The 14,536-nt window shown below is 39.4% G+C and overlaps 2 protein-coding genes across 8 annotated transcripts in view; one reads left to right on the forward strand and one right to left on the reverse strand.

The window, feature by feature from the left end:
* LOC126759634 (ataxin-1) overlaps window positions 1-3,093 on the reverse strand; it is a 44,878-nt gene extending 41,785 nt beyond the window's left edge. Inside the window, 1 exon segment of the mRNA XM_050474568.1 lies at window positions 1,780-3,093. The gene's annotated coding sequence lies outside the window, so the exon portion shown is untranslated.
* A 7,561-nt stretch (window positions 3,094-10,654) lies between these two features.
* On the forward strand, window positions 10,655-13,980 carry LOC126759661 (uncharacterized protein CG5902). 7 transcript variants are annotated; one of them, XM_050474645.1, is made up of 4 exons: window positions 10,655-10,743; window positions 11,519-12,126; window positions 12,188-12,504; window positions 12,613-13,980. In XM_050474645.1, exons 2-4 carry the CDS (start codon window positions 11,846-11,848, stop codon window positions 12,795-12,797), a joined length of 783 nt encoding a protein of 260 aa, XP_050330602.1. In that variant the 5' UTR covers window positions 10,655-10,743; window positions 11,519-11,845; the 3' UTR covers window positions 12,798-13,980. The 7 variants fall into 7 exon arrangements, with proteins under 7 accessions (XP_050330602.1, XP_050330597.1, XP_050330598.1 ...); XM_050474640.1 differs by having other exon boundaries at window positions 10,661-11,035; XM_050474641.1 differs by having other exon boundaries at window positions 10,661-11,017.
* The last annotated feature ends 556 nt before the right edge of the window (window positions 13,981-14,536 follow it).

Genomic DNA, 14,536 nt, shown 5'->3' on the forward strand with positions numbered 1-14,536 from the left:
CATTAGAGGAAATATGGTGCAGAGGCATGGACGATGGCAGCATCTGATGAGTCGGTGAAAATTGTCCTTTGCGCATTGGCAACGCCGAATACCGCAGTCGATGGAACAATGAGCTGTACGGGATACACGACGCCATTGACATAGTTCAGCGAATTAAGAGACAGTGGCTACGCTGACTAGGTCATGTCGGCCGAATGAATGAAAACACTCCAGCTCTGAGAGTATTCGACGCAGAATCCGCCGGTGGAAGTAAAGAAAGAGGAAGTCTTCAACTCGGTTTGAAAGAGCAGGTGGAGAAGGACCTAGCCATACTTGGAATCTCCAATAGGTGCCAAACACCGAAAAAGAAGAACAACCGGCGCGCTGTTGTAAACTCGGCTATAACCGCGTAAGCGGTATCTACGCCAATAAAAAAGAAAAAGACAGCAACGGTGTTGCCTTCACTATGCGGGTAAGTCACTGACTTGTCAAATTGCTCAAATGGTATTGCATTTACACCCTGATACCGTTAATTGCTGATTTAAGTGAATTTCTTGCTGAGCCAGCTAAACTCAATCTAACCTAAATACATTTGTCACATAGTACATGGAATTTTGCACAACACTTTGTACGACATTATCTATATATGTATGTACATATGTATGTAAATATGTAGGCAATCGTGTTTATGGAAAAATTTTCGAAAATAATTTTTGCTTATAAATTATTAAATAAAAAGACTCGAAGTCTCAAATGATCTTGTTAAGTGTACGATTTCCAATGCAATCTAAAACCGGCGCGATCATTGACAGACGGACGTAAGAGACTGTGTACAAATGCATGATTGCAAATATTATAAACTTACATACATACATACAGGCAGACATACGTGCAAGTAGAGCGAAAGACCGGCCGGCCGGCTGGCCAGACAGTACAAAACAAAACAGACGCTTTGTGTGACTTCATGTGCGGCATATGTGTGTGTATGTGTGATTGCAAACATTTGTAAGCAAATGCCACCATATTTATAAGCACTGATATAGATGCAACTGCATGTAGGTATGTATGTATGTACGTGCATTTGCATGTCATTATAGTACACTTGTAAGCATTGGCAAATATCAGCTTGTGTGTGTGTGTGTTTGTATGTCGCTGCGCTAAGAAATCTTGCGCGTAACGTTCAACGCGTTTCGCATTCTTGACATTTGTCTGCGCGCCTACCACAAATCACAAACACACATACGCGTGACGTGTGTGTATGTGCGCGCATGGTTCCCCCACAACCAACTGACGCTGTAGGAGCGCTTAACCAACAACACTGAACAGCGCCTATCAGCCATACAGTTGGGTTTTTTCGTTTTTTTTTTTAATTTTATTTCAGTCGCTTTCAATTCGCTGTGCTGCGCCTCAGGACATCGAAATACTCGGAAATCTATTTTTAAAGCCAACGCACATACAACAAATATACAAATCAAGCAAAAACCGAAAGCAATATGTGCGCGTACAATACGATTGTGTATACGCGAGCGCTAATAAAAACAACAATATAAGCTACAACAACAAAAACAACAAGAAACGCCAGCTATTAAAAATACTCGCATAAAATAAATAAGCATTTCAACGGGCTACTGCGCGCGCTGCCGCCGTTCTGGCCGCGAACGCTGGCGCTGGCGTTGTCTCAGCTATGGCCGCTTCATCAAATTGCTGTTGTTGTTATGCCGGTTTGAATTGTATAGCTTTTATTGTTGTTTTTGTTGTTATACCATACTATTTATTGCATGTAAAAGAGCTTACTCACACGATTTTCCATGTTCGACGACTTCTCCATCCAACCACATGTGCCTGTATGCAGCTGGTTGTGTATGTGTGTGTGTGTTTGTGTGTAAAATGACAACAATGCTTAATCGGCGAATTATAATGAGTATAAATATTATTCAGTTGACAACAATAACACACAGCACATAGCACAACAACAAACGCGTTGGTGTTGGCGATAAGAATGGTTATGATGACAATGGCTACTGGCGGTGACTGCGGCAGTGTTTTTTGCTTTTGTTGTTGGCGTTTTTTGTTTTACACTAACGTCAATATCAATCGACGTTTATATTTGGTGGCTTTTGGTGGACGCGTCACACACTCAACTAACCGGCGCGTACAAGCGCGCTACTATTGATCGCGCTGATAGCGTTGATACGCACTCGAATGCCACCGCTTGTAGTATAGTCCTGCGCTTGACGATGGTACTATGTAACAATCAATTTACGCATAGACCACAATATGGTTGTTATGGCGTTGACGTCAAGCACGTATAAGGCGCGCACGTAATTGCACACGCGTTTGCTATCGTTGCGCCAAAGTACTGGACAATGGCGATCGCGACGCGTCAATTGGTGGAGTGATTGCTGGCGTTAGTATTTGCAATAACTAGCGCGCTCTCTTCAGCGTTGACCGACTGCTGCGCGCTACCTTAATTAATAAAGAGTACACATAGATGCACCATATAGGGAGGGAAAGCGAGAGAGCGCGCGGGGTTGGCGCACGCGCTTAAGCACACAAGCGTACTGCGGTAGTCGCGATCGTTGGTGTGTCGCTTGCCGCCCGCCGCACGATTTGCAAACGCGTCGCTCGTCAAACACTTTCAATATTTTTATGGTGTTGTGTGGATTTTTTTTTCGAATCTAAATTTGCTTTGCGTGTTTTGTGAGAATTATTATAATTAATGGTTAACACATTTGCACTGCGACAACAAAGGCACCGCGTTATATGTAAATTTTGCAACGTTTTCGCACTTCGTGTTGAGAATTTTTTTAAACTAGCGGTGCGTCACATCGAATACGCCTAAGTATGTATATATGTATGTACATATATGAAGTACTCGTTTGACAAGAATAAGCGGATGCGTACTGGAAATATTGAAAGCATTTTCTAATTAAACCACACTACTGTATGTATATGCGATTGGTGCGCGCGTCCCAGCAGCGTCCGTGTTCGTAGTTTTACTATGCAGCTACTATTGTCTATATGGAAAATAACAAATCACAATTAAACAATTCACTTCGATTAGATTGCGCTCATATGGCAGCAGCTCACTCACAGCACGACATTATCGCTGGGAGCTTTCGACCAAACTGAGGCGCGCGCCCTCAGTTTGCTGGTGACGCGTACGGCTTGCGCTCGGGCTCGTGCTCCACATGAGCCGCCAGCGGAGCATGTGTGCTGGTAGTCGTGGTCGCGGCAGCCGAACTCGCGCCGGTTTCATGCTCATTAAACGAATACATTTGCCCCAGTCTGGGTGCGCACGCACATACAAACATGTGGCTATGTTGTGTGAGCAGACCAATGCGTTGGCGTCGCCCGCGGCATGAGTTAGCGCGTTGCCGTTGTTGCTCAAAAAAGAGTTCTGCGCTGCACCATAGTGACATGTTGAACATGCTACATTTCATAAAAAAAGGGCTGTGGCGGCATTTTCTGTGTCTAGGCATTTGATTCTGTCCAGCCATTAAAGTTAATTGGAGTTCACCGTTGAGTAAACTAATTGTCTGTTCCAATAAGAAATAAATTTGAAAATATTCATTAATAATATTAAAATTAAATATTTATTCAGAAAGTAATGTCTTTGCTGTTCTGTGATCACCCTGAAAAAGTATAGAATTAGAGCTTACGACAGTTTCAACTCAACACTTTTTTCGAAGTGCCTTTGACAGTTGAGTACATTTGTGACGTCATAAACGAAAGAAGAGGAAGGTTTTTTTACAATTACGATAAAAGTTTGAGAGTTTTACTCTGTTGCCTGTTCCTATTGTAATTTACATGCTACAAGTATACTATACCATAAGTCTTGGTGGCAACGTAATTATTTGTAAAACTGGATTACAAATATCCAGTAATCCAGTTTTACAAATAATTGCGGATCTCTAACAAATTCTGCCCCTGAACGTCAAACCATTAAATTTTCGTAGCGTCTCCCACGTTTATACAATCTCAAAAGGTAAATTAAATATTTGACTAGACTAGATCGCCATACTCCTTGTGTAATTAGTCAAATCACAGGCTGAGGCAAATAGTACCAACTTAGTAAAAAATCTCGAGATTTGTCTTTCTCGGACCTTCAGACGTGTTCCCTTCAATTTAAACATTATTCAAGAGCGGTATGAAGGTCTGAACTGAAAATAACTACAAAAAAACTATTAAAAATTATTCGGGATTTGTAACTTTGCTTTTCAGCAGATGCTATCAGGAAACACTATTGAACTCAAACAAATGAACCAAAAGACGGAATCAATTTTCTACACCTAACTGGTGCAAATGAAGTGGCGTCGTAGAGAATTTTCGGGTCATAGACCTTACCTCAAAGAGAATGTGAGAAGGAGGTCAAGCCGTTGGGTCTATGTAGCTGGAACGGACCTGGATTTTTATCCGATCAAAGACTGTCAACTCGGAACGTTAAGTTAGGTCGTAGGGTTGATTTAAAATTGATGGATCTCACCGCGTGTATCTATGTTACCCATCAACTCCTAAAAGTGGATTTTTATTGATTTGCACAGGTGTGTCTAGCGAAATATTTCAATCTCGGTCTGACGTAAGCAGGGAAATAGAGAAGGAAGTGACAAGATTATTCAACCCCGCCTTACCCCATACAGCTATGGCAAAGAACATCTCACATAATATTTAGCCGCACTGCTTGTAAAGTTATTGAACAATGTCCAGTCAGAACACCAACAATTGCGGTGAGAATGGCTTTGCTAAGAGCCAATAGTTCAAAAGACGTCTTACGGCTCAATCTAGGCCAGAAGAATATCGCGGTCACACAAGTTTTGGTTGTTGGCCAGCACTTGCTGCGCTCACTGAAAGTCCAAAGGTCCAAGGCAAGAAGACATCGGAAAACCCACTCACTTCCAATCGGTTGAAATTGGGAAAAGGGTGCGCTGCCTAGCAATCTCAGCGGCTTTACAGTTACTGACGATTCCCCTGTGACCGGTCACCCCTAAAAGTAGAATATGAAAGAAGCGTGAAGCAAATGAAGTCATGCGCTCTTTGACAAAGCCAGTACAGGCGCTCGGGAATCGGAATGCATACACACCTCTCTGAAGCATGCTGCACCTCGGGGGAGTTCTTCTTATGCTACCCTGATGGCAGCCACCTCCGCTTGAAAGACGCAACAGTGGATGCAGAGCTCCCGACAGAAAATTCCACCTCCAATCTTGCTCTTAACTTCGATCAATTCGTGACGTACACTGCATCTTGGCTTCGCCTCACCCACAAATCCCTTGCAGTTATGTAAGCAGAGAAGGAGCCGCCTGTGGAAGATTTCGCGATGCAGTGATCTAAATTCTGAGGAGTGCTATGAAAGTACTGAAGAACTTGCGTGTGTCCCTGACCAGGGATACAATACAACAATCCAATCATATTAATTTGTATACATAAAGACAAATCCACGATTTTATACAAAGCTTAAACCACTATGCCAAGGAAACGAATCAAAGTGACTCTCATTGGCGGGGCTCCATTTGTCCACTGCTAGATGTTAATAAACTCTTCGTGGGAATCCCAGATATGGAGAAAACAAATTCAGTTTAAAAACCAAATTTACTTTGAATTTTTTATAGTGTTCTATACTAGAATAATTATCAGAGTTCCCACTCTCCAAATTGGAGTGACATCCCGACCAAACACCTGCCACAGACCTCATTAATGATCTGATGTTAACAAATCATTACGTACAACAACAATGCATTACATGTTGTTACATTTTAGCCAATTCAATCGTATTTTATTGTCAATGTACACAACAATAACAATAAATAATACTTTCCAATCATTGAAAATATTTATTATATGTGGAATCGGTTACGAGTAACGGTGTGCAACAACTAGTGACTTACATATACATACATTCATATATATATTATGTATGTAGATACAAAAACAACAATGAATTCTGAAGTGCCCAACAAACTGCTCATTCCATTAAGTCCATCACCCACCCTTTACGCATATTCGCACTGCAATCGTCATTTCACAATCGGCATGTCAACAGTCGAGGGTCGGCAATCGACAATCGGCAGTTGTCGTGCGAATGGTTTTTCCCTCACGCAAATGAATTGAAAATGCATCTGCAATTACTGTGGCGCTTCTCGGTCTAACAATGGCTTCGTAGAAACCAACTTTGTTGTTGTTATTGTTGTACTTGTTATTGTTATTCTTTCAGCGAAAATGTCCTCACCAGCGCTCGAGTACCTCGGCATGTAGCTGATAAATAGTACAAATGTACTTATACTATATAAATATTGTTTGTGTGCGTATGTGTGCGTTCATGACTGCATTTTTACTGCTACTACGTGTTGTTGTTGTTGCCATTGTTGTAGGCGATTAGTCGGAAAGCCAATGCAACTGTGTACATACATATGTTGTTGTTTACCGTTGCCATTTGTGTTGTTGTTGTTGTTTGTTGTTGCTTGCGCTACACTAATTTCTCATGGTGATCTGTGTGTGTGTGCGTGTGTGTGCGTTTGTCTGTCTGACAGGTCGTACAATTGCTCACTTCATTGCAGCTCACCTTTGATTCATGCTCCTTGAGGTCCTTGAGCATTTCACTGGAATTGCCGTGTATTGCATTTACTATCTGCACACACACACACACACACACATACATACACTTACGAATGTTGTACGGCTCCATTGTTCTTCTAGCTGTGTGTTGTTATTTTTTTCCTCATTTCTCTTGTGTCTATTTTGCCGAACCGTGTAGACACAGAGGTTTTCGTCCTGATCGCTCATATCTGCAAGATCGTCCTCGTCTTCTGCGTCGTCTGCGTAGTCAATTACTAGCGTACCCGCAGCGTTTTCGAGTGTGTGCTATTGTTCGGCGTCGTTATGTGATTCTCTACGCCTTACAAACTCGAGTGGTTATTAAGCAAATACCATTGTGCCGTGCACTATGTTTGTATGTCTGTCTGTGTGGTGAATGGTTCGAGTACCAGTGCTCAGCTGGACGCGGCGCGGTGCAAAACAATGGCAGGACACTTGAAAATGCCCGGGGTATGGTGGATGGCCGAGAGAGGCGGACAATGCCTGGGTGCGTCGAAACACTCGAAGCACAGTTGGTCGGCCCATTGTTTCAAGGTGCCTGACACATTGTGCGAAACGCTGTGTAATCGCTGCGCTAGCTAGTCTGGCTAAGTGTCATTTCGATGGCGTTGCTCTATTATTGTTGCTTGGCTTAAATGCTGTTTAAGCGCAACAAGTTGCAAATGTATTAGCACATTGCCTTTGGCTCCGATTGGCTATGGGACATTTCAGTTTGCCAGCGCTGCGTTCCAGCCTTTGTGTCGTTTGGTCCGCTGCCAGGACGTCTACGGTGCGCCGCGTTGAACTTATGGCATCTGCAAGTGGTAATTCGTTTGTCGTTTAAGTCAAGTTTGCTTGATCCGCAGGTGTACATTTGCATTGATTTTGAAGATCACACCTTTGCTTTAAGTAGTTAAGCAGGGGACCACATACATAGCTCAAATCCATGACTCGCCATTTTTAATACAAATTTTTCGCAAATTTCCATACATTCATTACAAAATATAGGGTGCTTTATGAAGGCTGCCTTTTAGAAACTCATTTTCGGTCTTATTTTCTAGTATATAAAAGATTATTTCCTAGAAAATGGTTTCATTAAAGCTCTGGTTGTCAAATCTGCTGTCCTTATATCCCAAGACTTTGATAATGTTTCTGGCTTTACTACACGAATTCTTCGTCTTAACAGCGCGTCAGTCGTTTTTCCTTTTCGCTGTTTGGCTACAATTCTAGATTCCAAGTGTAGCCAGCTCCTTCTCTATCTGGTCTTCCCAACGAAGTGGAGGTCTTCCTCTTCCTCTAATTCTCCCGGTGGGCACTGCATCGAATACTCTCGGAGCTGGAGTGCTTTCATCCATTCGGACGACATGACTTAGCCACTATCTTTTAATTCGCTGAACTATATCAATGTCGTCGTATATCTCGTACAGCCCATCCATTTGCCAACGTGCAAAGGACCTTAAATCTTCCAATCCTTCCTTTTTCTCAAAAACTCATAACGTCTACTCATCAGATGTTATCATGGTCCTTGTCTCTGCACCATATAGTAGAACGCGGATGGTGAGTGACTTGTAGAGTTTGGTCTTTGTTCATCGAAAGGGGACTTTACTTCTCGATAGCCTACTCAGTCTGAAGTATCAACTGATGCCAAGAGTTATTCTGCGTTGGATTTGGAGGCCGACGTTATTATTTGTGTGAACGTTGGTTCCAAGATAGACGTAGTTATGTACGACTTCGAAGTTATGACTGTCATTAAATGAATAGTTTCCTCAATATTCGAGTCGATGGCAATCCTCAATAGCTTCACAGCAATCTGCGAAAAATCCGTATAACCGGAGGTAGCCAGTCGGTATTGCCGAGACAGTTACTACGGATCTTATCTAATGAGTGAAACGGATCGGAAATCTATCCGACCACGGTCTCAACTCTCCAGCACCCTCACAAAATTATTTGGGGCCTATTTTCTTCTACTATAGCAGCAATAATTTACCGACCGGGCGCATTAAAAAAGAGTTATGCTTTATGGCATTACGTGCCGATCCACTGACATATGTAGTTATATTTAGCTTTCACCTTATTGATTATATATTGCTCTTTCCAACGACAGAACTCAACATTTCAACACCGAGTTAACTTCAATCCACAGCGGAAGGGTATGTATACGACGTCAACCATTAATTTCATTGAGATCATTAGGTCGGCGATATTTTTTAATCCCTTGCTGCAACATGTATCCTAGAATTACTTCAACTATTGGCAATCGTCGTTCGTTCGGTGCTCCAACAGAAAGGGCGAGATAAATTCATACAGCGTCAAGTAGGTTGGCGAACTAAGAGAGAAATTAAATTTCTAAATACTCGTTCTTGAGAGCCACAGAGTTTCAATGCCTGAAAATCTAAGATTTCAACAAATATTGAGAAGACTGCAGTAAACAAACTTTTCAGCTCCTACGAAGGTTGCTTTTTAAATTTCGGGATACGAGAGAGGAGCAAATTTAACTATCGAAAATCGCTTTATTTATTTCCAAAATAATCTCTATTAAAGTCTATCCACTTTTACGTAGGTTGAATCATTTCTCGAAGCACTTTTGCCACTCTGATTGAGGTATCTCCAACACATGTCTTTTTAACACATTAACCGCCTTTCAGGTGTCGAAAAAGGTAGACCTCCTTGTTTATTTTTTACGTAAGGAACTAAAAAGAAGACATTCGGTTCCAAGTCAGGACTTTACGGTGGATGACTCATCAAATCGATGTTTTGAGCACTCTAAAATGAAGTTGTTGGTTGGTTTTTCTGATTTCTTGAAAGACAACTGGCAAACAAATGGTTGTATACCACTCAGAATTTATTGTTATGAATTGTTTTAATGGTATGGTTGCGATATATCCAGTTGTTTCTAAAAACCAGGCAACCATTTGCTTGGAAGTGCTTCGTGCGCGAACAACTTTTATTTGATTCGACTCTTTTGAAACACCCATACAGGGCTCATACTCGAAAATCCACGATTAACCACCTGTCACGATGTCATAGACGTGTTTCGAAGCACCGCTATAGTATTTTGGTAACATTTCTCTCGACCAAACGACACGAGCCTTTTTTTGAGCGTTTAACAAATTTGTGGTCAAAGCATCAATAGTTTCCTGGAGTGATCTGAGACGTTTATGATTTCATCATACCATCGATAAACATTGGTTCTTTATAGAGCTTCACTCTTGATGAGTTAATCCACGTCGACAGTTGTAAAAAATAATCGCGGGAAAATGTTCACAATTTAGTTCCAGTTTTTGGTCGAAAAGAATATTTTAAGTTACTGTAAACAACACAAATAGCGCTCGTATGTCTGAGTATGCATACTAGAGCTCTTGGTATTCGACTAATCGACTAACCGGACTAACCAGATTAACCGGACTAACCGGATAGGGCATTATTCGAATAATAACCCATCCGGAACTTGTTTCATCAGCAAGCCCATCAAATTGAAAGTGAAATGAAGTAAAACAGCCAAATCTAGAGCTAAATTATGCACACGATAGGCCTGAAAAGTAAACAGCTGTGGGTTTCTAAGCATACTGGTGTATGGGACAACAGAAATGCGTTTACGTTGATTGTCTACCCAAATTTTCCAACGACTTCGACCTTTTCCAAAAGGTAATTTTATACAACCAAGAATTCTCAACTCAACTCTCAAACTATTCGGTAAAAAATTTGGTTCGCTAAAACAACAACAATTTAAGATGGCAACTAAGGCGACCACTGTCTCAAGCAAAATATTAATATCTCCTCAACTATTTCAATTCCGAAAATAATATATAAAAAAGAAGTAAAGATATTCACAAAATTTCATTTTATTCACTGAAATATCACGAATTAATATTTGAAAAATATTAGATCACCCAAAAACATTTTTTTAAATTATTAATTTGAGCAATAATTATTGCTCTTACTCCAAATTTATTTCAATTCATTTTATGTACAAATTATTGCAGCAATTTCTAGTGTAAACAATACTTGTACAATAATCGGGTCAACTGAACACGTAACCGGTTCACGCAAATGCAACCCTCGGTTGCGCTGGTATTTTTGACATTTGACATATTTTCTTCATTCGTCACTCACACTGCGAACGACGCGGATTTGCGAGCGAACGATAAAGAAAAGTATTTGGCAACTGCTTTCTAATATTTTTTTCATATATTTTCTGTGAGTGATCAAAATTTCTGATACAATTTGCAACAAAATTTCGTCAAAGTTCACATGAGTTGAAGTGCAAAAGCTCAAGGAAGCAGTTGTGGAAGTCGCAGACGAAGAAAAATGTGTGTGTGCCAAAGGCTAAAAGAGGAGTAGTAACAAGGAAGAAGAGAAGTGAAGAATTGAATAATTGTGTTTATATGTGTGTGCGGGAGTGCAAGGGGTCAAACGTACCGAGTATCGAATGAAGCCAAAGAATGTCAAATGCAGATAGAAAGTGATAATTGTAAATATAGAGAATGAGGTGATTGTGCTATGAACAAATAAAAAAATCAGCCTTAAGCTAAATGCAGTAGCTGCACCCAAACGGGAATGGACCAAAGATAGACGCGTTGATCGCACCAACAGACGATTAACTCGTGTGCCAGATAAGAGTGGGAGAGAAGTGTAGGGAAACTGAAAGTCACTGTACAAAAGCCTATGGCTGATACAAAATGCTAGTCTCTTGTTATTGTTGTCATTGCCTCAAGTAATGCAGTGCAAACGAGTATTCGTAAACAAAGCATAGAAGACTGAACTTGTGATTTAGCAATTTGGTTGTCTACGCCGTGCTCCCCTGCTGGTCATTTTGTGTGATATTACGCACTGTTAAGACAACTGCATTTGTGGGATACATATTTTAGTTGAACTTACGTACGATCACTTTAATTTAATTGCTAAGTTTATTGAATTAAGACAAAAATGTAAATATTGAAAAATAACTAATCGAAATTCTTTATATTTACAGGTTACAACTTTTTTAGATTCACATCATCAAGTTACGCACTGCCATTACTACTAGAGATCTTAGCGGTATAAAAAATATAGCGTATTCGATTAGTCCTGCAACAAATACAAAAGCAGATCGGCATTAGCACAGTCTGCGTCCACAATAAAATTAAAATAAATAGTAATTACTATAAACATATATTTAAGAACTTGCAATCCACATTGGGTAGCATTGTTGTTAAAAGAAAAAAAATTAACGCAACGAGTGAAGCATACAAAATTTCAGTTTGTAAGTTTACCAAATACTTTTGAGGGTAAAGCGCATAAAGGTACACCAAGCACAATAATGTCAAATAACTATCAGCACCACAATAATTATCGCGGCTCAAGCACATCACAACAGATGAATGGTCTACGGCCACATCACCTGCAGAACGGTGATTGTGGCGACGATGGTGATTGCTATCGCCGCGGTGGTGGCTCAAATCGCCTCACAAATGGTTATAGTGTGAAGCCGTTGGACAATGTGGCGGTGCCTGACATGTGCATATTTTGTTTTGAGGTGCTTGACTGTGAGCTGAACAATGTAGAAGCGCCTGGTACGCCCAAATTCACAAATGATGCTTAGTAAGTACTCTCTTAATATGCATTTTAATTAAAATGTTCATGATGTTTTTCGTTTCTGCAGCCCATTATTTGTAACTTGGAAAACAGGGCGTGATAAGCGATTACGTGGTTGTATTGGTACGTTCAGTGCCATGCATTTGCACAATGGACTTCGTGAATATGCATTAACGAGTGCTTTAAAGGATTCGCGCTTTGCGCCCATCGCTAGGGAAGAGCTACCCAAATTGACTGTGTCGGTGTCGATATTGCAAAATTTCGAAGAAGCACACGGGTATCTCGACTGGACATTAGGCGTACATGGCATACGTATTGAATTTTTGAATGAACGTGGTTACAAGAGGACTGCTACTTATTTGCCACAAGTGGCTACTGAACAAGGTGAGCTAACGAAAATGAACAAACACATGAATTTGTGATAAGATTTTTCGCAAAAAGTTATCGTATTAAATGTAATCTAAAAACCGAATATGTTTTCGATTTTCACAGGTTGGGATCAAACCCAAACTATAGACTCTCTACTCAGGAAGGGGGGCTACCGTGCAGCAATCACCCCGGAAACTCGAAAATCAATCAAATTGACGCGTTATCGTTCGCAAGAAATTCAAATGAACTATAAAGAGTATCGTGAAGTGTTGGAACGTCGGGCGCAATATGGCAAAGTACAATGCTAACAAACACCGAAAATGCGTTTCAAACAACACCAGCAAATCTTAATGCAGCAACAGAAACAATTTCAGTTACAACAACAACAAAAACAGACTACAAACACTACAAATATAATGACGTTGTCAAAACAAAACTTTCAAAATCCGCATCAACGCAAGTCATACGTTGGTGTACAACAACAACAATTACCGACTATACCACATAATAGATATTATCATTATTATAATTCTTATTATCTATAGTTTATAGCTATACAAAAAAGAAAGCGTCGCGCCAATGCTAACTACAAAAACAAAAACATTAACAAAAAGCATAATGACGATAGCAAATAACAACTGCTGGGTCAGCAATAAACGCGTTTTCCAAAACAATAATAATTTTCTGATAAAAAAAAACATATATTAATAACAATAATGGTACATATTTATGTATATGTAAAGTTCAAATAATCAAAAAATCAAATTATAATGCTAATTAAATTACTAAAATTTTATTCATTTTACTTTTAAGGCGGATGGTAATATATTCTACACGCCAACGTGCTTCTTAATGCTAATATGTACATACATGCATACATACATGTAAACAGTAAATGAATTTTAATTTGCAATAAAGCTAAAAAATATATATTATATAACTAATTCTTGAAATATACATGAAGTACGTACAGCAATTCGGAATTTTAGAAACTAACGGAAAAAACCAATTATTTTGTCCCTTCAGTAGAAATAGAAAAATAATTGTTGCGTACAAACGTTTGTGAAATGACGAACAACAAATGGTGTTTTCAGTAATATTTTAAATTGAGAGTACACATACATACATATATAAAATACAAGTGCTTTGTCAATATATTTATAGTTATATTCTGAAATTTCGTTAAGTTGCAATTTATTTACTGTTATGCAATACAAAAACAATTTATTTGCAATATTAGTGCACCTTATTTTTACTAATCAATTATTTAGCATTCGATAATTTCGGTTATGAGAATAGTGTTTTATTATTCCCACTTTTATAATATTAAATATTTGGAAGCAAGCCTCCAAAACAAGATTGCTTTCGATTAGTTGTTGTTATCTTTAAGACAGCATTTAAGTGACATTTTTTCTCTTAATCAATCCTAAAATTTAGTGAAATTAATGTTGTAAGCAATTTTTAGGAAATAAAAGAAAAATTAAGAAATTAGCGTTGAGTTTTCTTGAGGAGAAAGGTGTTTATTGTTGTTGTGGTGGCAGAACTCTGCCGAGTTTATAGTTCTCTGTCGGATAAAAGTCAATACCGGTTACGTTGACCCGACTGTTGTGGGAACGGTAATGTGTTTGTATTATATTATCAGTTATATGTGTGTACCATATACTCGTATACATATTAATGTATAATACACAGAGCAAGAAACTTTTTCTCGAACAAAACCTTATTATAAATACTTTGAGAATAAGTTTCGGTTGCAGTGGTTTTGTAAAATTGCCCAAGGTCTAATAATCTTTCGCTCCTCAGGTAAACAAGCTATTTCGAAATGGAGCGGGAGTCATGTATGTATATCCGTGAATGCGGAATCAAACAAACAATATTTTCCAAAACCATTTGGGTTAAGTTAATTGCTGCTACAACGCCCGCAAAAACTGCTTTATGCACTTTTATATAAATTTTTTAGGTTATATGGAGCCTTTTGCTTTGGGAACAATAGCAAGAAACTTAGACGCAATGACGTTGGCTTAAAAGTGTGTTAGCGGAAGTATTA

This window comes from Bactrocera neohumeralis, chromosome 5 (assembly GCF_024586455.1).
Source record: "Bactrocera neohumeralis isolate Rockhampton chromosome 5, APGP_CSIRO_Bneo_wtdbg2-racon-allhic-juicebox.fasta_v2, whole genome shotgun sequence".
In the NCBI taxonomy this organism is placed as follows: Eukaryota; Metazoa; Arthropoda; class Insecta; order Diptera; family Tephritidae; genus Bactrocera; species Bactrocera neohumeralis.